Genomic DNA, 25,478 nt, shown 5'->3' with positions numbered 1-25,478 from the left:
AATTTCGAGTAAGGCTCCGGATAGTCAACACAAGAAGAAGAGTAGTTTTGACCCGTCCCTGTAAAATTTTCACTACTGCTAACTAGGCCATTTAAAGAAAATTCTGAGTTTTCCATCCTTGGATTTTTGAAAACCTAACAACCAGCGAGGCAAAAAAACAAACACTGACATAACACACAAGTATATCAGCATAAGCTTATTTTTTACTTGGTTTCTTTTGGAAAAACAATATTTTTTTTGTAACAGTGTTTACATTGTGTTTTTTTTCTTAATTTTCTCTGAAAACCTACCAGCATGTGGACGGCAAACAAAGAACTTTATTTAAAACGCCCTATTCCCAACCAGATGTCAAACAACAGTAATTCTTAGCAATAATAATTCCAAACCGTAACCCCAGCCTTGCCATTTGTAACATATCCTGTTTGATGGATATTTCTTCCAGTGTTGTCCACATGCACGTACTCATTGTAAACCTTGGCTACGCCACAGGAACAAATCTTCAACCCTACCAACATAAACCGATAATCTCTACCATGGCTATTGCCAAATGTAAACCTGCCCTTCAAACAGCAAGTGCGTACTTCAAAACTGAATGTTTTTACACTCAGGATCAAACTTTCCTCAAGGAAACTTTAAACCATTTTCTTTCATAATCAACAATAAAAATAAGGGGAAACTGCAGATTTGGCAATAAAGAATCAATCTGCTTCAAAACGTTACCAATATTTGAAATTTAACGAAGCTGCCATATACCCAATGTTAACCATATTGGGAAAAAATTAAATATTTTCAAAAAAAAACATGAAACTTTATGTGCTCCACAGACAACACCAAAAACTGGTGAGGAGGAGATTAACAAAAAAGTAATGTAAAAAGTTGAGAGTTTGAAACCGGGCTGTCTCAACGGTGCACCCTTAGTTCATCTGCCCATTCCCAAGTGTGGAATGGCTGTTGCCTGTTTTAATTCATATCCCTCTTACACAACACCTGTCATTGTGGACATCAGAAATTTAAAAATTTGGAGTAGAAATCTGGTTATCCCTTAAAAGAAAAACTTTAATAGATCAAATCTATACTTGGGTAGCATATCATTAGCTCATCAACTTGAACAACGGATCTATAACCTGCAAACCAAAACAACATCTTTACAACATTATCAATCATCAGAGTGTCCTTTGCATCCTGCGAGACCTCAAACATCTTCTCATGTATGCACAGGATGTAATTTCTGCCTTCTAACAATGTGCATTGAAAACACTTTTCTTCAGAAAATGACGAATACATGATATTTTGTTAAAAAAATAGTGATTTTGTACTCTGTTGTCATAGCGATACTGAAAAAGAGCAGTATTCTTATTTTACCATGAAAATTAAAATCACTATCCTCCCATTAGAATTTGATCCTACCATGAGCAACAATTCAGCAAATGTAATAGCACGACGGCAAGCTACTATAGGTACTTTTCAAGGAGGTCAATGAATTCCTGTTTACATGTACCTTACAAACAAGATGACCCTGAACCGTAACAGTGAAATGAAGATAGATTACCCTGGAAGTAGTGTTTACTATCCTTGGATCAGAGTTATACATTTTGTTGTCAATACTTTCCAAGATCTAGAAGACTCAGACACTAGTATGAACCCAGGAATGAAAAGAACGTGAGACATCAGACATATTAAAATATTCTGGACTTTTTTGCAGTTCTGAAATGGATCTACTCAATAAATAAAGCTCAGTGTTTGACAGATTCAATACGTCCAAGAGATCACATGGTGCAAACAAATCCATATATACAAACACCTATGGACATTTACATGCATTTCTATCATGTGTGTAACCTGCTCTTCTTTGTACAAAGGTCGGATTCCAAGTCCAGAGAACCTGTTAGATTTCTCTTACAGCTGCAGTGGTGGTTACATAACTAGCCTGACCTACTGATATCCAAATATCACTGTTAGTAATAGATCCTATCATTCACCCAGTGAATAAGTAGCATTACGATTGAATATCTAGCTTAATAAGTAATTCATGGACCAAAAATGGTCACAAAACACATCCCATATCTATAATCATGTGGCTAAGGGTGGTATTGTGGGAAAAAGCTACAAAAATACATTGCGGTAAGTATTAATTTGTATAACATGGGAACTTGTCCTCTGTCATCTGCAAATCTATGTTATGACAGCAATTAGCTGTTTTTGATAAGTGAAATTCGGCTAAATGCACATTGCAAAACATGAATGATAATGACCCTATGTGCCATCACTTTTTTCCCAGCTATGTACTGTAACGAAGTGACAATTTAAACATTTAATATTTTACCATTTTCAACGAGAAGATATAGCTCTACCCTAAGGGTCTTCAATGGTGAGATTGGATCCATATATGCCAGTATGGGAGTAAAAAGGGTACCAGAATTGCCAATACAACCACTTCTGATATAATTCTCATCATCTTGTCACTTAATGTGTCTCCTGATATAATACAGCTTACTTGGACAGAAAATTATCCTATGACTACTTGTGTTATTCTGCTCATTGACATGGCAATTAGTACAAAACAAGTACATCACCACTGAATCAAAAATCAGAGTCATTTACTCCGCTATTAAAAACTCCAATCACATGTAGGAATATTAAGTGAACACAACACAACAGACAGTAATATTCTGAGAATGACAAATTACTTCCTTGGAAGAGATATGTCATGGGTTTGCAAGCATATCCTGCCCTATATGTGGCACAGCGACTATAATAAACCTGAAAAAACACACCATGGAACAGTAGTACTGAGATGAAATTTAGTTTCACCATGTGTAATTTTTACATTTGAATCCCTTCCTCAGAGAAAATGCAAAGCAAACATTACATGCGGTACATGGGATTTAAGCAATAGCCATAAAGGCTAGTAACACATCTGAAAAAGGAATACCGATATCTGACAATAAATTTTTGGATGAGTTTACTAATCATGTCATAATAATGAAAACTCAGTCTGCACTGAACAAAAGTTTCAGATGTTCCAGGGCCATTGTAATACTTAATTGGCAAATGGGCCCCCTCAAGAGAAATATATTCCTGCATATACATAATGTGTGAGTGTATACATGTATAAGTGTGATTACTTGTTGGCGTGCACTTTACGCAGGCACGTACTCCCACAGGGAGAAGAAACAATAGAGGAAGACGCCGAGGGAGAGGATGATCACCAGGCCGATGTTGAGTGCGATCTTGGCGTTCCGATCCTGCTTGAGGGAGGTGATGTGCACCAGGTGTTGGTAGTGCTCCTGCAGTTTCATCTTGTCCTCCTCGGAGCTCGCGAACCCACAGAACCAGTTCCACCCTCTCTTCCAGACCGACATTTTCTCTGGGAAAGAGGAAACAAAAACAGAAATCATGTATGTGCATCTAAAGCAGACATATCATAGCGGTCACACCATATCAGTCTGTTTGGCATGATCCCTGCTCAAGATACTAGCAAGGTAATTATCCTTAGTACACTGATAAATAAATTTTCATGGGAGCAGCCCTCTTTTTTGGACCAGTGTACTGTACATGTAGAGCTACATTGGATAAAGTAATTGCAATAAATGGTTTTAATCTTTTAGAACGTTGCGAGAAACCATTTATAAAATATTGTGTCTTTTAACACTTTATTCTGAAAATAATAATATTACCTTGGACTTGAACAGCCTCGCCATCCTTCACAGCATATTTATCGGCGCTGTCGTTCATCAGCACAGAGGCCTGTCCGTGTCCGTCGCCCTTTGGCCCATCCTGTTTTTGTGGGTCATCACCATTGTCTGGCAGGTCACCCTCACCTTCAGGAGTTTGAGTACCGGTTTCCTTGACGATCTCATAGGAGTGTTTCCTTTTTCTTTCCACGCCAGCTACCTTAGCCTGTCCGAACTCTCCATCCACCATAGGCACATTGGACATGTCTTTATCATAGCGTGTCCAGAAGGTTGTGCGATGAATCTACACATGAATGACAATGATAATGATAACATCTTATTGGCAACAATTAAGTCATTGTAAATGACACAGTCCCCGCATGTAATTAGGTGATTTGATTCGATTTAACTGAATTGTAGTCAAAATGATGCACCAATTTTACAATGTGTGACTTGTAAGAAAATAATTTAGTCATAGCACCTTGTGTTTGTGCCAAGATTAAATGAAATTGGTCTTGGTATGATTAAGCCTCCAGCCTGATAAAAATTAGAAAACAAAATTGCTACCAGGTGGCCATATTGGATCATATCACATAAAAAATTACCGTTAGTGACAGCATTATTATGATCATGACTACATGGATATACTTTGATCATTAAACATCAGCTGCTAATCACATAATTTGAAAGTTCTGTCTTGAGGGTTGTACTGACCTTCTCCGGAGGCGGCGGTGCGGTCATCAGTGACACTATAATGGTCACTGTGGTGGTCAGCCAGAACAAAAGCATGGCAAAGTACATGTAGTGGACCTCGGCCAAGATCGGCGGGCGCGTGTCTTCGTCGCCACATTTGTGGGGGGCTCTGTATACGAAGATGAGGATCAGACGGGTCAATCCAGCTACAAAACCTGCCATCAGTCCCCAGAATGCACCCTGCAAGAAAGGATCATAACATGAGCACCTTGGAACTTCCATCAATAGGCCTAAAGTCATGGTTATCAATGGTGATTGTGGAACTGTTTAAAGGGAATAAGGGGGGAACAGGTTGATATATTGCTTCCATGTGACATACAGATCATGAAGAAAGAAACCATCAGGCTTCTATATAATTCTTCAAATTCTGGTCAACCTTTTGTTTGCCACAAAACAACTTTACGAAATAAACAAATTTTTGTAAATTAACTGTTTTCCACCAGAAATGACATAATTGACCCCATAAATTTATACGTATGCACACTTCATTACAATTTGAGCAAATCTGACCAATGTTATCCCATGAAAACTTCATACACAATGCGTAAGAGGCTAGTTTACAGTCAACAAGGTTCAGCAACACTGTTGGAAGCTGAGGGGACAGACGGACTTCAACAGATAATACGGTACACAAATGTTAATGAGCAAAGCTGAAAAAAAATCACCAGACAAGATGAAACGAAGCTATACAAAGTAATACCTTTTCATTGCAGCGTTTCCACAGGATAGCAATGAGGAAAGTGGCCGCCACCGGAGGGGCAAAGTAATCCGTGATCTCCTGGATGTAAATGAAGACTTGACCTCCCTGGGTTTCCTTGACGACAGGCACCCAGGCAATACCAATAGCCACCATCACACAGACAAATACTCTACCAAGAAATCGATGAAATGGCAAATAATGACAAGTGACCTCACACTTGCTGAAGGTATCTACTAAGATTTCACTCTGATCAGTAACAATTGTTCATGCTAGTCTTAAAAGCAACTAACGAAAACAATGAAATTGATTTGAGCTATATGCTTTTCTACAAGAAATCACTATTCTCTCACAATAGTTAAATCTACATGTATTTCTACATATATATGTATGTGTGTGTGTGTATATGTGTGTATATATATATTATATATATATATATATATATATATATATATATATATATATATATACACACACACACACCACACACACATATGTATATATTATATAAATATATTATATAAATAACACAAATTATGTAAAAGTACAAAATAATAAATATATATCTGTTTATTTATCAAATTTCAACACCACCTAGAACTATTATTATGTCGCAACCCTATAAAAGACCAACATCCTAAGGGTAAAAATTGTCTGACTATTGCTAGATGCATAAAACTTAAGAAAAATATATTTACTTTGTACTTGAAGTAATTTCTGTTTCTATAATGCTCTGCTTTTAGCATTGAGTACTCTAATTTCCAAAAGGACATCTTGTGCAGTGTTTCTCCAGGTTTCTGTCACAAGGGGGAATATTGCCCCCTGCTTAAAAAGTTGGGGGGATTTGGTTCTGATTGAGGGGACTTTAATAAGTTATGCAAATTTAAGTTATGCAAATTAAGATTTTTTCATGGTATTGGCAAATTAAGTTATAGAATTAGTTAAATATCAAATAAAAGATACTCTTGGTTTTTTTGGTTTTTTTTTTTATCTAGTAAATGTTGAATAAATTATATTAGAATCCTACACAAATCATTCACACTTCATTCATTTCAGTTCAAACAAAATTTGTAATGTGGAGGCAATCTCTAGTTGATAGATAGCCTATCAGCTGTATCACATCCTTCTGCAGATAAGAAGCTTGTATCACTGTACTTTAGCTACAGATAGTGAATTACATCATCTGTATGATGTTACAGCGTAGACAGCAATCATGAAATGGAATTGCTACAGACTGCAAATGCTCTGGGTAAATCATAATCTCAAACCTCATTGTAGAAGGGTGACATGTCGTGGTGGCTTGTGATTATTTGAAGGGGGAATTTTGATTAGACAGGGGATTTGCCCAATCACCCATCCTGGAGGAAAAACTGAATATGCATTTCATTTTAAAACAATTGGCTAGTGAGAACATGACCCAGTGACTTGATCTTGTACAGCTCAGACAAGAATTGATCTGCACAGTGTCGACAATGTCAACTGTGGGCATCTCACTCACCTGCCAACAATCATGAGTTCCCTAACAGAAGCCTTCTTGCGAATTCTCCTGTAAATGTCGATGGTGAAGAGGGTACTTGAACTGTTGAAGATGGAGTCCAAATCACTCATGAGGGCGGCAATCATGACAGCCATCATCAGACCTCTTGCCCCTAAGAAACAAAAAATCCAAGAGGAAAAATGAGACAATAACATGTAGAGTATGCACAGTATGTTAATTTTTATTGTTATTTATTTATTTATTTGAATCAGGCTCTAGGCCCATAGAGAAATAAAACAAATACATAATAGATGTAAAAATAACCTACCAGTGAAAAAATCAGTATAAAATATTCCTCCAGTGCCTGCATTGCAATGAATCCATGTATGTACATGCATAGATAGTCTTAATGTAAAAATTCTGAGATCTCTTAATTCTGTTTAAAAGGTTAAAAACACTTTTACATAATAACTCTCCACAAGACAGTACATCATATGCACCAAACATGGTACTTATACAACAGCGCCTAGAAAGATTAAAAGTCGTCTGAAACAATTATTATACGCCACGCAAATTTTTGTAAAAGAGTACTTTGTAAAGTTGGACCACTTAATTAGGTTGCCACATGGACTTTCTGTGCAACATTATATTGCCATGATAATACTGCAGGATCACAGCAATGTTACTACAATATACAGCACAGAGTTCATTTTCATTGGGGGGTAGGGGGTGGAGAGAGAGAGAGAGAGAGAGAGAGAGAGAGAGAGAGAGAGAGAGAGAGAGAGAGAGAGAGAGAGAGAGATGTGCATGCTTGAGCTTACCGTTTGGCATCAGGCTCAGTACCAATCTAGGATATGCAATGTTGGTACAGCCAGCCTCAGACTGGCAAATTTCGTAACACTTTACAGGATCCACACAACCAACCTCATCTGAAGAGAAATGATAGTGATGAAGACATATGAAAACTTTGTTATGTGTACTTTTAGTGTAAAAGATGAAAGTGGCATGGTTGAAATGACCATTGTCTCCAGAATGCTTCAATGACACATTGGCATTTATTTCGATATAGCATTGCAAATAATGTCTATTATGTTTGCTGTTTGGTGGTAGCTTTAAGAAGAAAAGGATATGACCAAATGATTAAAACTCACATTTGTTATAATCATGCAGATAACGAACTGAAAACTTATCTGTCTTGACTCCAGCTCTGAAGTGGACAGAACATGAAATGAACGTATCTCCCATGGTCGCAATTCTGTGAAGTAACATTTTTTCCTAATTCTGGGCCACCCTTTTAAGAGAAATGGTTTGCCTGCAACCCTTGGTTTAACCTGTTCACCCCTAATTCCCTATAAAGAGGTCCAGATTCACCACTGATTACAATGGGTTTGGGCCAAAACATGGTGTTTAAAGGGTGAGCACAGCTTGGTTGAAAGATATGACCCCCAAAAAATAATTACTTGGATGTAAAATCCGGCTCATCATTCCCGGCATGACCATGATGAATAGTGGGAGAATCTTGATGAAGCCTGCCATCAACGTTGATGCTTGGGCATGTGACAAACTCTTGGCAGCCAGTGCTCTTTGTACAATGACCTGTAATTATGAACAGAATTGACATTTTTCAGAACTGCTTTCCTGCAGTCTGGTGGCTGCCTATAACCTAGTTTCAAATCACGATGTCATTTTTCAGCCTTGACAAGATTTTAGTATTCAACATTGGCATTTGCTATTTTGCCAGCTGTCTCACGTACCTTACAGTTGTAATTAATAATTTTGAAAACAACAGCTAAGTAGTGTACCAAGGTGGGCAGGCGGCAAGGAGATGTGATGAAGGTAATGGCTCGCTCATATAAAAAAGTTGTATTGCAGCAAATCTACTTTTTTTCTTTAAAAGTTGTCAATTCTCTGAAATTCTCAGTATGTTTCGCCACACATATTCTTTGCATACATGAAATATATTTGTCAGAGTTATTAAAGTCTATAATTGTTAATAACACCATTTTTTCAAAGAAAACATCCAACGTGCTTTTCATGAAAGATTTATATCATTTTCTCACATTTAAACACACTGCTTCAAGAAGTCTTGACACTTCAATACTCAATACTAAGAACACCTGGCAAGTGCTCTCAACCATATGATATTTCACATCAAGGATTTGCTTGACATTTTGCACTTTGACCTCACTCAGTGCAAGACAGTAGGTCTGACCTCTATACCGAGAAACTGTGTAGTACATTTTGAAGGTAATAAAGATTGAGCAACTGCAAGATCTGATAAACTGACTGAAACCAGTGATTCTTTGACAAAATCTATGCCAACATATCTAAAGGGAGAAGTCGGGAGTTGAGAACGTCATTTGCTTCCATGCAATCTAATTCTGGTGTGTTTGTGCATTTACACTGGACAAATGCAATTGCTTCTGATGGAATCTGTTATTGAATTTTTTCTTCCAGATTTTCAGATCACTGACCACGCAATGTGGACTAATTATATCATATTCACACAGTTGATGAGCATGCACCAAAATGTCAAGTCAAATGTCTCCCTTATCCCAAACAATTGATCTGGAGAAAAGTCTTGTGACTTTACCCTCTAAAAATATGAGAAATTCAAGTTCAATATGGCTACCAAATGACTTTCACATTGCTTTTTCAAAAATTTAAGAAGTGCCCTTGTGAAAATTGTTGACAGCTAGAGGCACTGATGAGACTGATATATTAAAATGACTTGCAACATGCCATCCCGGTATGTAATTTTATCTGCCGCAAAACATTTACCGAACTCTAATAGGTAACTTCAGCTGCAGTCTCAGTGGTAATTGTATTGCCAGCAAAAAAGGGACTAAAATTAACCTTCAATACTCCCTCATTAACCCTTTGAGTGCCATAATTTTTTCCCACCAAAATTTTAGCACAACATTTCACCAGTTTTTGTGAATTTTTCTGTACTTTTCTTGATAATTTTGGACCAAAAAGACATCATATTTTATTTGCTACAGTTTGTTATCAAAATTTTGGCAAAAATCTGAAAAAATTATATATTTGTATATTTCATCAAGGTGACAAAAATTTACTTTGGCGTTCAAAGAGTTCATAACAAGAAAAACTGAGAAGTATACCTGATCAGCACACCAGTACCAGATGGAGCCCGGCGTCTGACCGAAGAGGAACCCAGCCCACGGCATGTCAGGGTCTCTTGGATTTCGCAGCATCTTGAAGGCATACGGTGATATCTCATGGCAGGTTTCATTCTCCACGGTGTTGTTGGGACTCACGGTTGCGTTGGGATACATCCTTACCAAGCCATCATATCCACCAATTTCCTGAAATCCTGGTCAGAGATTGAATATGTACATTGAAAAACATGCCCACAACAAAACGGTACTAAATATCAATCTTTGGTACAAAAGTAGTAACATATTGCTCATTTCATCAGTCTACGGGTATTTTTGGGGCAAATGCAGTGCTACAGTGCTTATATACTTGAGAGAAAATATTGTAGTCAATCCTGAGTAGGTTAAAAAGTACTTGATATAAGTGACCTTCTACATTTCAATCTATTAAGGACCCAATGCACTTCGGGGATAGATATTTGGACTGTTAAACTTTTACCATTCCTTTCTGAGCTACCACTTGAAAGGGTTTATTTTAAGCTCTTGGTGTAGGAAAACTGTTTTATAGTTTTTTGTAAAATCAAAAATATATATTTTTCCTATAGCATTCACACAGGGATGTGGCCATTTTGAATTTCAAATATCGGTAAATCTAGGAATTTTTTTTTTCCAGTAGCAAAATTTGCATGGTGAATCCGGATTTCTATTCTTGATTTTGAAAGAGAGTGGTTGAAATATTCCTTGGCGAAAGTTTAAAAAAAAAGGTTTAAGTCTTTCACTTTTGAGACGAGTACTATCTTAAAGTAGAATAAGCTGCCTAAGGAACAGATATTAAATCAGACTCTCAAATTTTTACAATACATTTCTGATTTAATGCTTGTGTGGGTCTTTTGAAGCTCTTGGAGTGAATGAATTTTTTTGCCGTTTATATTTTTTGGTGAAAATCAAAAGAGTCAGATGTACTAAGACTTACCCAAAATCATCAAAGCAATGGCTCCGAGGACCATCAAAAATGCTTGCAATGTATCTGTGTAAATGACTGCAGCTAGGCCACCTGGAATGAAGGCATACGTTTCCAGATTTAAGAAGAGTTTTTTGTAAAGCCTGTGATATATGGTAATGAACGCGTCACATGGTACTTAGTCTCTGCACTCTCCCTGAATGTGACATCCTTGAACACTGCATATTCAGAAAGGCAGTGTATATAGTTATACTTTCAGCATTATTTTTTTGTGACATCTGCAGAGTGGCTCCTTTTATACAGTAGGATCCACAGCAGCAACTTCTTCCGCAAGATATTTGCTGGAGATTACAGTGCAGCTGTAAGGAAGATATGCAAATGAGCTACACAAATCTACTAGCCTCAGACCAACCAGAACAGCATGACTGGAGAAACAGCTTTGTTCTTTATAATTTGATTTCTGCTCAGGAAATGCTGGGCACCTTCCGTGATCATGATAACCCAACTTTATACTTTTTGTCTTCATTTTCAAGGACCAATGAATTGGTCTGCCCCCTTTGTATATATATAAATTGGGATAACTTTATGATTGGTATCATGATGTCTTACCAAACAGATTGCAGGGCTGGCAAAAACTACAATTTATGGATGACATTTAAAACCGACCATTTCGCTGCCAGGGGGATATGCACCAGCCTAAAGTGATTTCAAAACTTACAATAGAATGCCTATAATTGAACTTTTCACCACTGCATTTACATGAAAAAATGGAAAATACATTTCCCCATTGAGAAAACACAGGGTATGTAGGAGCCATTTAGAATTTCAAATTTTGATGATTTCTAGGTAATTAACTAGTTTCTCCGATGCCATATATTGCAAGTGACTTGACATTTTGTTACTATGGAGAATAATAATAATTTCAAACTTGGAGAAAAGTTTTTGCAATAGTTAAAATCTCCTTTCAACGTACCCGAAGATAAGCAAGCACTAAAGGGATAGAAAGTGTATGTTCAGTCAGGTGTTTATCAATTGAAGTTATACAGGCTGCATCACTACGTTATGAGCACTAGAACTGCAAGTGTCAGTTAGTTTGCCGATTGAATCACAGTCGCTTGTGAACGTGTACATGGCGCCACTGTGTGGTATGAATTAGAAAAATAGGAAGTTGGGAAACGGAATGGCCACTATCGAAGAGTTCTGAGACAAATTTCCCTCACAAAAAGCCACACTTTATTCCATAAACACCATTGATGTTTCCAATACATCTCCAAGGTCATCCCTGCTATCCTCTTTGCGTCCAAAATGATCTTTTTGTGCATTGTCGGGTGCGGTTTTTGATGGCCAGGACACATGCTTTCAATATGAAACCACGACCTTCGTGCAACAGCAGTGTGGGTGCACTCAGCTGGTTTGGTGTGCTAGCACTGTGATACCCTAAATCTAAATGTTCCAAAGGATCCCGGACTAACAGTAGATAGCCAATCACAGCACCGCTATTTTCAAACCACTTATTGACCACCCACTGCTGTTGCACGCGGTTCCACGTTGAAAGCGGGGGCCCCATTAAAAATCGCACCAGAGAATGCACAAAAGATCATTTGAGACAGAGGATAGCAGGTATATGACTTTGGAGGTGTAGAAACCATCGATGGTGGTTATAAATTGTGACTTTTTGTGAGGGAAATCAGAACTCTTTGATACATGCGTATTATTATATTCCGTTTCCAAACTTCCTAGCTACTTTTCTAATGCATACCTGAGGGACACAGCAGCCGCCTGGCATGTATCAGTTCACAAGCGACCGTGGATTATGAGTACTATATTACAGCTGCTTCGTTATAACAAATTTGCATGTATCTGCACATGGTTAAAGTTACAGAAGTCATTTCTACCCTTGAAGTGTTAAAGCACTATACTTTGTACTCTGTTGTTAGCCCCAAATGAAAATCTGTGATTGGCTGTTCCTTTGAAATCAACTTCATTAAAGTTATCATTTTTTTTAGTAACTTAATTTGTCCCATTGGCACCTTTATACCTGCTCACCCTCAGTGCCCTATGAACAGGTCCATAATTACCATTGATAACAATAAGTTTGGACCAAACCATGGTGGTGAAAGGGTTAAATTATTAGTAACACCAGTTTGCATCTCTGGTTGGTCTGAGCATAAACATATAGCGCATGGAAAAGTGACTGATCATCAGAGGCCTGGTCACATGGCTGTCATGTGACTGGAGTCTCAGAACATGATAGGACAGTAGTATGGACTGCAATACCTGTTATGGTCAAGAGGGCAACAAAAAGAATGAGAACTACTATAGAAACATATAAATCCCATCCCAGTGATTGCTGGATGAACAGGGCTCCAGTGTACAAATCAACCTGCAATAAATAACATCAGAAAAAACAAAAAAAAACATTTTAGTGAAAATTCTGACTAAATTTATGTATAGCTTTAACCCTTTCTCCTGAATTTCTCTCCTTATATGTCAGTCTTGATATGGCAAACAAGATCACGGAGCGAAAGTATGAGGTGAAAGAGTTAAAAACATAGTATATGACATTAATGATGAAATGCATACAAAACACCGGGTAGCCTGAAAATAGATTGGTGTACATCTTTAATGAATAATACCAGCATGTATACTTCCTTGAACTTTGGAACTTGACGAGTATTTCACACATGGTTGATAGTTTGGGTATATGTACTGAACACAATTGAAAAGGTAGTGAATGGTCACCGCAGTTTCCCATGCAGTTTTCAACTCATTAGACAGACCTTGCACACTGCAGAGATAACTGAAGTTCCGGCTGCAGGCAATCATGCTGTGGTTTAAATCTTGCAAAATAAAAAACCTCAATGAGAGTGAAACATTGCGGTCAATTCCAAATATGCTTGGTCATGAAATACTTGCATGATGGTTGCTATGGCATGATCATCTCATTCTTGATACGTTCACCTCACGACACTTTTTTTTGTCATATCTGTCATCAGCTGTTTTGACGCCATTCAACTTTCAAATTTGGTTTTTGTTGGATGGCAGTTGCTGATAAGAAAGTAGGTCAATAAACAATACTTTATTTGTCGCAGGTGAACCACAAATCTGGGTGTGGTATATTTGGTTTACTCAAAAATGACTTTGCTAGTTTTAATCTGATGTACATGTGATTGCTTACTGCCATCTTGTTTAATTGGTAAAGTTTTAGAAATACTTGAATAGATAATGGACAACAAAAGTAAGATGGTTTTTATCAGACACAGTATACTCACCGACAACTTGGTGAAAATGTACAGAACCAGCGACAGACAAGCGAAGTAAACGCGAAGTCTGGATCCTCCAAAACGTTTTGACAGGTACTGAGGCATGGTGAAAATCTGTCAAAAATGTTGAATATTTTGGAATAGGATACATGTAAAAGATAAATTGATGAAAATTTTGTACCATGCATGAACGTAGACATTCAAGATGACTCGGTGTAGTTCTGAGTGTGTAATGCGTTCTTCATTGTTGTTCAACAGCCTGCAGATTCTGCATCTCTGTGAATTTATTTTAGGTATGTCCTTGGCATAGATAAAAGCCCCATTTGCTTTTACGTTTTGCATTTTACTTACTATCCAATCTTTTGGGAAGATGTTTTGGATTCTCATTATCAAGACAAGCTACATTGTCTTTCAGTGAAAATGTCACTTTTTCAATCCTTGGTGTTGGATTTGGTCAAAATTCAAGCGTTTTCCCATAAATTTGCAACTTGAAAATTATTTAGTTGTTAATGTCTCACATTGTGTGTCACTCGTCACCAATGCTTGAAAAATGTTTTGTGGTCGCACTTCACAAAGCTGCAGCAGCCATTTTTTCTAAGTTGCATTTGATTTCAAACCATCTAAACATGCAAAAAGAAACTACTTATGGGGCCTTAATACAATTCAATCCTCCGTTCTACTGTGCAAGTAGCATATCTGGTTTGCTAAAAGGCCAAACTGTAATTTCTGTCATATAGTCTGATGTCAATGAAAAGGTTAAACAGCTGATTAAGTTCTAGCAATTTCGCGACAAAATCTTTATAAATGTAAACAAGTTCATATTACCATAAAACAGGTCTGTTTTACATCCTATTCTAGCTAATATAGCTAAGTCTATCAATTCACTGATTTAAATTGCCGCCTTTTGAGCTGAACGAAAAACCTGCTTCTCGCAATGAAATTCAAAACAGCTAAAAAATAGGCATGTAGCTATAAAATCATTATGTTTTACAGTATTCTGACCTGATGCAAATTTAACAATAAATATTTCTGCAAGCCCAACTCATCAAACTGTATAGCTGCTTCGAGTTTATTGTTAAACGAGATATCTGTATGATACTTCACTGAAATCTAGTGGACCATTCTTCAAACACAAATATTGCCTTTATTGGACTGAAATCAATAGAATTTACAAATAAACCAACACTATATGAACTGCGCAATGGTAGAAGTAATTCTCATTGACTGTCATTGCTGAACCCATGTTTGCCCTACATTTCATCAAATTCACAAGAAACTATTGAAACAACATGATTTCCACGGATAAACTGAACGAAACACTTCGATAACATCATGCCATCATGTCTGGGAGCAGACAATAAAGGACATACATGAATGGTCCTTTTCTGGCATTCTTCATGGAAATATGCAAAGAAGCATCTAAAAAATGTCATGTGTATTTTGAAAGCAGTTGCAACATAACTCTTAAGCAACTGTTATGATGTCAAGAAAGGTATAGTGTATACATACATGTACAAAAGTGGGAGTTAAAGATAAACATGTAAGCCTAAATCTACCGATGTTGCCTGCAAAAGATACTTAAGTTATTTTAGAAAGCTCCTAGAATTTAAGCCAATCAAAAGTTGATGGTTATTAAACACTGGGGAAAAATTTTAATTGCATAAGAACAAAATTAAATTTTACAATGATGAATAAGCTAGTTATAATTACTGAAAGTAAATATATGATCATGTTAAATTTTAGACACTAGATTTATAGTCTATCGGAGAAGGAGTTCAGAGCAGTTATATTAAAAGAGTATATGTGCAAAATGTAACATTTTGCACATTCTTTTCTTTTGCTTAATATGCCAATCTCAGAGCACTGCTGAAGTTTGATGGTCTAGTCTAGTAGCATATATGGACTGGCATGTTAAAGGCCAAATAAAAAAACCATAGTGTGTTTTTGGTAAGACGCCTCTGAAAATTAGGTACTAGGTTAGAAGATTGTTTCATTTTTTTTTTTATTGCCCTGTGACCCATAAAATACAGTAAAATTTAAAGAATTTACAAGAAAGTTTTTGAATGAAGAAATGTCTAGGGTTGGCTTGTTTTTCTAGGGTAAATCCGGATACCAGAAACACACAATACTTTTTTCTTTGGCCAATTATAGGGAAAAGCCATGAATTGAGAAACATAGCTAGGTAAACCAGAGTGTACAGTGTGACTTGTAGTTAGGCAAGAATGATAAAAGTGCAGGTACTGAGACTGATAGATTCTCTCACAGTCCCATTTTATCTATAATAGATACTACACTTTTGGCTTTAGAGCTCCAGGTATAGCCAGAAAGTTTTGGGCACATCAGACTAAGGCAACAGATCACAGAAGCTGTACAAGTGAGCCAGGGCTGTAAGTGCTGTGATGACCAATGGGATAGGTGTATCCATATGCGTTTAACCCAAAGGCAGAGGTTCTTGTTTGTAAAGAGAAATTAGCATATTGCACACTTACACCACACGCTATGTAGACAGGTAGGAAGACCCATCCTAACAGCTGCAACAACAGGATTGCATTGAATTCCCAGGCACCCACACTGATGCCCCCTGCCGCACCTGATCCAGCCAGTCCGATGAAATGTTCACTGCCAATGTTGCTGACAAACAGAGATGCTCCAACCTATCATGCATTAAAAAAAAAAAAAAAGCAGTGTTAATCAAGAAATATTCTTCTGGCTTGAAGTAAAAGGACAAATGGCTGCAACTGTGGATGATTTTTCCCACTATTTGTGTTTTGTAAGTCAACTGCAAGTTACCGATATTTTTGGCGATTTTGATTATTGATATTTTTATCTTTTAAATTTTGCCATTCCTACAAATTCTTTCATTGGCAATCTCTGGTAAACAGAGTTGTTTTTACCAGGTATATTAGTATTGTCATTGCTGGATTGTTGAATAGTGTTACTCAAACACCGATCATGCAAAAAATATGATAAAAATATCAGTGTCCAATGTCATTTTCTAACAGTCTTACTTTGCGCAAAACAAATTGAAACACCTTAGATTACACCATTGCACACATCAATTTCTCAAACTTTTGATGCGAAAGGGCGGACATCTGCCTCTCGTGCTCTCCCCAGGGGTGTCCTCTGTCATTTTAAAACAGTTTTATCTAGTGCAAACAAATTGAATTGAGTCATAAGGTTTGATTCCTTATTCAACTGAAAATTTTCTTTGGTCACAGAGAATGTTCTTGAGTTTGGCATGTCAAATAGGCTTAGAGGGCACACTCAATGGTAAAGAATCTACTCCGGAATAAAAAGGACGCGATGCGTTCTACAGACTCAGTATGCCAAAATAATCACGTGATCCCGGTATAAACAAACCACATGTGTACTAACGCATGGAAATACACGTACGTCTATGCGCGTTTGCGCACATGGCTTTGTTTGTACCGTGGTGGATTCGAATTCCGGGTTTGGCCTATTGGCTGCTGCGCCAGGCAACAACAATGAAGTGAAGGACCCGTTTAAATCCTGCTGTGGCAACGGGAATGTATAAAGTGGTTTTATTTATAATTTGCTCTTAAAAATTTCAAACGAATTTAACTCTGCTCTGCCTTGGTCGATTTGTCTGAAATTTTCAAATTTTATTCTATACATTGTTTACAACAAGTCATTGTTGATGACACAGTCCCCAGTGAATTGAGATTGTCACAATTGGTGGGCTGGTGTTGGTCTGTTTTCCCACACTTGAAATGTGGTGTTGTGATATCAGTTAATTAGGAAGTGTGTTCTAATAGTATGATGATATTTTTTATTTCCTGTCACAATATATGAAATATATCAACAATTGCCATCAGGAACAATAGGTTTTGTTAATGGCTGTCCAAGTGCAAGACGTCATCCCTGAAAATGTATGATATATAGGTGCACAAATGTGAAGAAATGATGCCTTTTTGAGTTGCCATGCAATATTTGTTGGATATAGGTATATTTTGATATTATTGTTTCAGACACAATATGGCAGTCATGGTCATCTTCTGTTTTGGAAGCACTGATTACAAAACTTGTGGAGTGTTTCCTTTTGAGAACTATTCTTAGCAGGTTTTTGAAACTAAATCAAGGACTATTGCTATACTTACTGTGTGTTTGTTTTATGTCTTACTACTTTGCAACTTTTTTCTCACTGTAGTAATTTGATACTTGAATCACTGCGTTTGGTCATTTACATTGTTATATGAATGAGGTCATGCATTGTTCTTGAAGCTGTTGATAAGTTTCTCAACGCTCATGTAGTCCTTTACACACTGAGAAAGTAATTAAAACATGGCTCTCAGATTTTGTTTACTCTACCGTACAGGTAGGAAAATAGTCCATTTCAATCATTGTCTGTATGATTCATATTCTTTATTTAAAAATAGACATAATGTTTTTCTTTATTAGAATTTTCTTTATTTGCATTGGATTCATATTTCCCAAAAATGACCATTTCATTTTTACATACAGTCCCTTTACCTTGTTAAAACAACAGAACCAGTACCTTTAAATTTCGGTGTTTTGATAGTTGCTTTAACTAGTATTCTTATTTCTCTCTTCCTAAAGCAGGCTGAAATGTCCAGTATTTGACTTCTCAATATAATAGACTGGTGTTTATTTATGAGCTGTTGTTGACGATGAATATCAGCAACAACGCATATTACACATATACAGACTGTTTTGACAAGCTCTTGGTGTAAGAAAACTTTTCATGTGATTAATTTTTCGAAAATTGAAAATTGTATTTTTCTCCATAGAGTTAATTAACATAGGGAGGATGGCAGCCATTTTGAATTTCAAATATCGGTAAATCTTGGGTAATTTGTGTCTCTAGTACCAAAATTTGCACTGTGACCCCAATTTTTATTCTTGATTTTGAAAGAGAACGGTTGAAAGATTCCTTGAGGAAAGTTATTTGGGCAAATGTTTAAGTCTTTCACTTTCGAAGCGCATATGACAGATATGACTCAGAAAGGGAATTTCAGTCCTACGGTACTAGAGAATTCATTTGTCAACAGCAACATATTGCATATTGAACGCTATGCAATTTGTTGATCTGGCCACATACTATTTCATATTTCAGCCGTACTGTATGAGGAGAAGAATGTACTTGCATTCTAGAATAGAAATAGTGAAAAGGTCAACAGTCAAAGCTATTTTCCCTTTACTGCCATTGGACAAGCAAAGGATTAATTTCCTGTATTTGTAATTTATAACTTATGTTTTGACTTATTTTTGTGTTTGTTGTAACATTCATGGGGATTTCTAAATGTCAGATTTTTTTATGTTTTAATATGAGAAACCACTGAGCTCAAAATTTACGATGCAAATGTCTTTCATTGGACTTTGAAACATTCATGATTGCGGTCAAGCTGTTTTTTCAGAAAGCCTCTCACCAGCAGTCACAGCAACAGATTGCCGATGGATTGTTGCCTGTTGGTCGTAATCGGTACATTGGTAGTAATTAGCATTCTGGCCAACAGCAGTGTTGAATAGAAGTATGGCGTAACACTGAATAGGACTGTAGTCTTGTCAATTATAAATATCACCAGCAATATGATGTGGATTGACGCTGACTCGCGTATGGTTCAGTGCCTAGCACATGGAGACTCCATATAGCAGCTCATATTTCATAATTAAGCAAATATTTAAACATACAGGCAAATTGAATGGAAGTTCATTCTCCTGCAGTGTGCGTTCATCTATCATCATCAATATGGTTTCATTGGATGAGTGAAAAATTACATACGAATCACCTGAACCTTTGATGGACAGGAAATAGATAGGAAATAGATAGGAAATGTATAGGAAATGAGCGCAAATAAAGAGAAAAAATAAACAGAACAAATAATGAAAGAAAGAAGTAAAATTAGCGGGAAAGATTGCTGTGGATGCAACATATTTGGCTGGGAACTAAAATTTATTGCTTCAGCAGATGAAGATGAATGAATGAAACAGGAGCAACCCAGCAGCAAATATAGCTCCACATGAGTTTTCTAGATTTATTGTTTGCGGTATGTTGACTTTAAAGGCAATAAAGTTGCTACGTACACACTTCAAATATTTTTAGCAATAGTTGTTTACTGACTTATGAAAATGAACAAAGTCCATATTCCACACATCAAGTCCTGTTTCTCTTTTTGGACATGATGGCCACCACCAAAACAGCCATATACAGCAATGGATAATGTCATCAGTCTGTGATGCAAATTTTATCTGCTTAACAGCAAAAGGTATTCACTGAGTTCACCCATTTTGCAGTGATTGACTTCAAGGGACAATATTCTGTAACTTTTGATGATTTTTTTATAGTATTTTTGTTTTGTATGTCACATACAATTTCTTGTTCTACTCCCTAAAGCACATTGAAACGCCTAATATTTAGTTTGTTTGAAACCCCTAATATTTAGTTTTCTGCATATAAAATGTACTGTTATTGTTTACAATTGAATTCTAGTTTGAATTCGGACAATGACAATGCAGTCTGTACAATGTACATGCTGAGTTGCCAAGCTGAATACTGTATATCTCAATATGCTTTGGGGAGTAGAAAAACAAAAGCAGAAAAATAAATCATCATACTGGCCCTTAGCTGAGGAGATTAAAAGCTGTGAGTGAAATAATAGGCATGTCCATAATTACGGTATAATATAACTGTCATACTCACCATCCAGAAAGGCATAGTTCTTCCAGCTAAGAAGTAACCAGTAACAGTGCCTCTGTTGGACCTGCACATGGCCTGTAATGTAAACAAGAGTTTACAGAATTTTATTTAAGCAGTACAAACGGAAATTCCCTTTTTGCAATTTGCCTTTGATTGCATTTTTTGTGCAAGAAATGGCCTGTAAAAACTTCTGAAACATTCACTACATTGACTTTTGGTCGAGTCTCTTTGGCTTAGAAATTGGAGACAGGGAAGGGTACTTCAAAACAGGCTAAAATGTTCACAGCAGAACAGCTCACTGCACCACGAAATGACAATATAGAATTGAAATTGGGGAGGGGGTTTAAGACACTTGAAAACATTTTTATATAGAAATGACAGAATATCATGGGATGGTTAACTCAACTGATTGTAGAACCTTTGACTTAAGGTTAGTTTCATGCGACACCTGCCGATCAATCTTCATATATTTACTAAATTTAGGAAACTGCCATATATTCAATAATTTGGATTTATTAGGAAAATTCACATTCTTTTCCCAAAAATGCCCTCTTTGTGTTTAGAAATGCAAAAATGAGATTCTTCTGGAATATTTGCTCCTAGAATTATTTCAAAAGTAACGACACTCTTATAGTTCCAAAACTTAGAAAAAGCTTGGACAAATTTATGACTTTATGACAGTACAGTATAACTCTCCAGTGTTTCATGCATTTTAAGGCCAGAAATTTTTATTTGTAATTAATCAAACTGGTCCTACCAAACTGTGGGCTTTGAAAGTACACTCTATTGTTGGACAGAGTAAAGTCCGCTCTTGTACAGTGGCAGCTAGTACCGGTATAAATTTCCAAAATGTCACTGACACCAGAGCCAGGGGTTGTTTGTATGGCATTCAGTTTGAGTTGACCCAAGCCCAGCTACCTGTTATCCTACCACTATTATGTACACAGCAAAAGTTCAAAAATCAAATTTAAATGTAAAAGTGAGGAATTCATTCCTAAACAAAGTTTTTTTGTTAAAATTGTTTACGAGAAGATAAGTTGAACCAATCTTTCTATAACCGTTGCCATCAGACTAAACGTAAAACAAAGGTTACTAAGCCATCAAAATTTGGTAAAGGTAAATGAGAGAGGCTTGATTTAATGTCTTGCTTGCATGCCATGTTTGCTGTAACTTTCCCGGGACAATGCCCTCTTTCATCAACCCAAAGACTGCAGACATCTTAAAAGTTATGGAATTTGTGAAAATCAATTCAGACTTCTACAATGACATTGACATTCACATTAGCGCAATTCAACCAATTTTTGTTTTATTGAAAATGCTAAAATAATTATTGTTAGTAACATTTATATCAGATATACATATGAGGGCCTACAACTTTCAAAACTTTATCAGGCACTATCACAAATTTTGGGGGGAAAAATCTTTTTAAAAACCTGAGAATTTGAAGGAAACACATGATAAAGGAGGCTGACCAAAAGATCTTGGAAGGGGTGGTTAAATGTGGGAACAGAATGTTCCAAGCAGATATTGCTACTGTAACTGAAAAATTTTGCAGCCATGCTGATTCTTGAAAAAATGTCCACACGTACGGTAGATCAGCAGCGAAAAAAAAACATGTTTAAATTTGGCAAAAAGTATAGCAGTCTATCAAATCTGTATAAAAGTTGCCAAACTTAGGAATGTGAAAAATAAATTTGCATGACCATGACCCTCCTGAGATCATGGTCCCTTGCTTAAAGCATGACTGACTCTGTACACACCAAGGGAAGGACAACACTCATCAACTGAACCAACAACCAACTTTGTTTCAGGAAACTCTCTGGTATAACTTCAAAGAAACAGACCAGTACTTCAAACCACTAAGTGCAACTTCCCAAACATCATTTTACCATTATAATGATTATATATGACTAGTGCAACTCAACTTTATGGCCATAATGATACACAATACCCACACACAGAGTTCAAAGGTCAGACCGTGGGGGTTTTTTGGCACACAGTCCATGTAGCCGACAATGAGATGCAAATGATATGCGGTAAAGGTCTCCTCGACTAACTTTCAGCTGGTTGCTCACTTTCTACTATTTTTATAGTATTTTATACAAAGGCACAGACTTATTCTACCTTCAACTTAAAACTGATAGTGATTTTGTAGCTCATTCTTTACTATTTTTCATAGATTTTGGTAGCCGGTAACAGACACTTCGTGTTCGTGTTGGCTACATGGATGATCTGCGTTTTTTTGGTAGAGTTCCTACTTGCAAGTCACTTTTTTGAGTTCTTCAACAATACTGATGACAAGACGACCTGTCTGATTCTAGCAAGTGCAAAGGCTCTGCATGACATGCAATGCACAGCTTTTTGAAAATCTCATTTTATTGTAAAAAATTTGAAAGATGGAAACAAGACAACCACTACTAATCAGATGCTAACGAGTGCAAAGTTTGCTTTCTGAAGACATGAAATAATTACAGCTGTTTTGATGAGAATTACAATCACGCTTGAGTTGATGTGATGACATGACTCGCACGCAAAACAATGGTGTCTCCTCGGAGTTAATGGCTAATAGGTGGGGGTTTTTTTAAACTCAGTTCAGGTCAGTTCGGGTTGTATTTCCAATAAATACCTCCAACAGAGCTGCACCATTTTTACCTTTGAACTGAGGACAGAAATTGACATTCCTTACCAAGTCAGTAGATTAGAACCAGGAAATTCTAAAATCATACATGTTCACAACAGATAACGACATTGTGGAATTTTTTACATGGGAAAAAAAGCTTCAAAGTGTACAAAAGAAGGAAAAGAGAATTCCTTGTAGTCATGAACACACTCTCACTACTACACCTCTATGGTGTTGTGCGCATTAATTCCATTTTCTCTACAAGGCAGGTATATGTCATGGTTATGGTAATAATTTCAAAGAATATCTCGAGGCTGACAAAAAAAGGTGAAAATTAAAGCTCACTTCTGACCGATCCAAAACTATAATCATGATGATGGATTTTCTGACACCTAATAATGAATGCAGTAATTTGAGAAGTAATAAATCCGTTGCTTTCTCTTTTTTCCTAAACATATCTCGATTCAGTCATAAATCAACACTTGATAAAAGGATTGCATACTATGAATAGATGCTAATAACATAACCGGTGGCATATCTTGTACACCTGGGCTATAAACCTTCATGCAAAGTGAAAAATGAGTAGATGAAAATTAGCATATTACGTGTACAATTCGACTTGACTGAAAACAATAAACCCTTCTTTCACAGAATGCATACCCTAGGCCAGGTACTTAGGTAGTAGCTGGTTGTTATAGAATAGTAAAATAAACAAAAGCTCTCTGTCCCCAAATCCCTTTACATCACACAGTGTCAACACCTGCATGGCCTTATTTACTTTCTGTCCCAGCCACTGAAGCGTTAAGAAGTTTCTGGCAAGATTTAGCAAAGAGTGACCAAATGACCCCTGAGAATTTTTTATGAAGAGAACGAGTTTCTCTGTCATGGCAACTTAGCTAGACAATGTTTGAAATACTTTGCGATTGCCATGACAACGAGCAGTACAGCAAAATTTTTACTCTGTGAAGTTCACTTTCTCAAAAAATATGGGTCCGTCTGGCCCACTGATAAAAACAGGCTATTTTTGTCTTATTGTTCAACCTGCTTTTTCCTCTTTGAAAGATTCCAGTGCACAATCAAGCTGGATTGGTTCCAACTAACATTGTAATGTCCGTCCAGGTATTAAAAAGATGCCTCAATTGCTTAAAGACACAGAAAAGAAAGGTGAAGGCCAGGTCATGTCCTATGATCTTTGCAAAGGATAGGGGACGAGTTTGTATTTTGTCATCCAAAGAAGAAAACGCACAATATTATCTACGACAAAGGATGTGTGTGTTTGAGAATCACCACACTCATCACACTCATATCCATATCACAATGATCACTATCATTCTCGTGAGCCAGAGAATAATTTCCGCTCTGCAGACCTACACACAAATCAACCTTTGCGGGTAGTTTCAAGCTGTTGTCGTAAAGGGGCGCATGGTTACGACGATGTTCACTATATGCATGTTCAAAGTTACAGCAGTGTTTCGGATTTTCTCCTCACAAACTGTTTCATGAAGCAAACTGCAAATCACTTTCATAAAAATTTGCCAATGGTTCAAGTCACTGATGATAGAATAGTTTGTGATAACATTCCCTACAAAAATTGACTTGTTAGTTGGCAGGGGCCCCTACTTTCATAGTTAGAAAACTTGATGGAAAAGAATTATAAGGTAGAATGCTCTTCGGGTAGAGAAATACAGACCCCGGATTCAGACTCACTTTTTAAAACTACATGGTGACCCCTGATTTTCAATCTTGATTGGTTAAGAGAATTGTGAAAAGTTTCATTTAGGAGTTTTTAAGTCTTTTACCTTTGAGGTACATATACCTTAGCAATTTGTATGAGTGACGCCTTAGAGTAAAAGAGAAAGAGAAAAACAGCCAATACGGACTTTAATAGTCCCCATAAATGTTTGAAATGTCTTTTGTTGACAGCTATTGAGGGCAGTGTCAGCAAGAGGCAGAATCATGTTTACATTTTGATTGTAACTTTTCTCACATCAATGTATACTGGCCATTGCCAGCATACCATAATAAGGCCAGTAAAAAGGGAACATAACAGAAGGTATGGTGAAGAGAAGAGGCTTTAATTCAAATGGCTGGTTCACTTAATACGGGTCACTTAACTGGGTTCCTATACAAACATCTCAGGCACTTATTGTCACTCAGAAATAAGCTGAATATGCATTATGCAAACCATTTTGGGTCAATCACCGTATTTTAAATTGCAGTGTTGGGCATTTGTCCAAGATT

General features: G+C 36.8%; 2 protein-coding genes across 3 annotated transcripts in view; one reads left to right on the top strand and one right to left on the bottom strand.

The window, feature by feature from the left end:
* LOC139148120 (reticulocyte-binding protein homolog 2a-like) overlaps window positions 1–25,478 on the top strand; it is a 581,355-nt gene that overhangs the window by 511,033 nt on the left and 44,844 nt on the right. The window lies entirely within an intron of this gene.
* LOC139148114 (sodium/myo-inositol cotransporter-like) overlaps window positions 1–25,478 on the bottom strand; it is a 35,151-nt gene that overhangs the window by 3,109 nt on the left and 6,564 nt on the right. Inside the window, exons 2-14 of one of the 2 annotated variants that reach the window (XR_011555879.1) lie at window positions 20,621–20,692; window positions 16,431–16,595; window positions 13,951–14,055; window positions 12,956–13,061; window positions 10,691–10,771; window positions 9,724–9,935; window positions 8,062–8,197; window positions 7,423–7,530; window positions 6,623–6,773; window positions 5,128–5,296; window positions 4,389–4,607; window positions 3,678–3,978; window positions 556–3,367 (exon numbers count right to left, since the gene is read on the bottom strand). Coding sequence is in view for 1 of the 2 variants with exons in the window: in XM_070719412.1 (XP_070575513.1) it covers window positions 3,141–3,367; window positions 3,678–3,978; window positions 4,389–4,607; window positions 5,128–5,296; window positions 6,623–6,773; window positions 7,423–7,530; window positions 8,062–8,197; window positions 9,724–9,935; window positions 10,691–10,771; window positions 12,956–13,061; window positions 13,951–14,055; window positions 16,431–16,595; window positions 20,621–20,692 (2,052 nt within the window). In the remaining variant the exon portion in view is untranslated. Of the gene's footprint in view, window positions 1–239; window positions 3,368–3,677; window positions 3,979–4,388; window positions 4,608–5,127; window positions 5,297–6,622; window positions 6,774–7,422; window positions 7,531–8,061; window positions 8,198–9,723; window positions 9,936–10,690; window positions 10,772–12,955; window positions 13,062–13,950; window positions 14,056–16,430; window positions 16,596–20,620; window positions 20,693–25,478 lie in introns of those variants that run through there. The other variant, XM_070719412.1, reaches the window with a different exon arrangement.

This window comes from Ptychodera flava, chromosome 13 (assembly GCF_041260155.1).
Source record: "Ptychodera flava strain L36383 chromosome 13, AS_Pfla_20210202, whole genome shotgun sequence".
Lineage (NCBI taxonomy): Eukaryota > Metazoa > Hemichordata > Enteropneusta > Ptychoderidae > Ptychodera > Ptychodera flava.
The sequence above is the reverse complement of the archived record's forward strand: the minus strand, read 5'-3'. Positions and strand labels throughout refer to the sequence as shown.